General features: G+C 70.6%; 1 protein-coding gene across 1 annotated transcript in view; it reads right to left on the bottom strand.

The window, feature by feature from the left end:
* LOC104529138 (tensin) overlaps positions 1 to 193 on the bottom strand; it is a gene marked incomplete at its 5' end in the record, with an annotated part of 21,311 nt that extends 21,118 nt beyond the window's left edge. Inside the window, 1 exon segment of the mRNA XM_029086311.1 lies at positions 1 to 193. This exon segment is cut by the window's left edge and continues 573 nt beyond it. Coding sequence (XP_028942144.1) covers positions 1 to 193 — 193 coding nt within the window.
* Between the last annotated feature and the right edge of the window lie 8 nt (positions 194 to 201).

Raw genomic sequence — 201 nt, 5'->3', positions numbered from 1 at the left:
GAAAGTCGGGCATGCTGTGGCTGTGCGGGGGCACCAGTTGCAGCGGGCTGGGCTGGGGGCTGCAGCTGGAGACGCTGGGGCTGTGACTCTCTGTGCCACCCTCCTGCAGCCGGGAAGGCGGCCGGCTCCCTCCTTGCTGCTGCCAGGAATTCAAGCCCCTCTGCACGGCCTCCCGGCTGCTGGTGCTGCGAGCCGGGGCCT

The sequence above is a fragment of the Antrostomus carolinensis genome, unplaced genomic scaffold (assembly GCF_000700745.2).
Source record: "Antrostomus carolinensis isolate BGI_N321 unplaced genomic scaffold, ASM70074v2 scaffold668, whole genome shotgun sequence".
NCBI lineage: Eukaryota > Metazoa > Chordata > Aves > Caprimulgiformes > Caprimulgidae > Antrostomus > Antrostomus carolinensis.
This window is presented reverse-complemented; position numbering and strand designations above follow the sequence as displayed.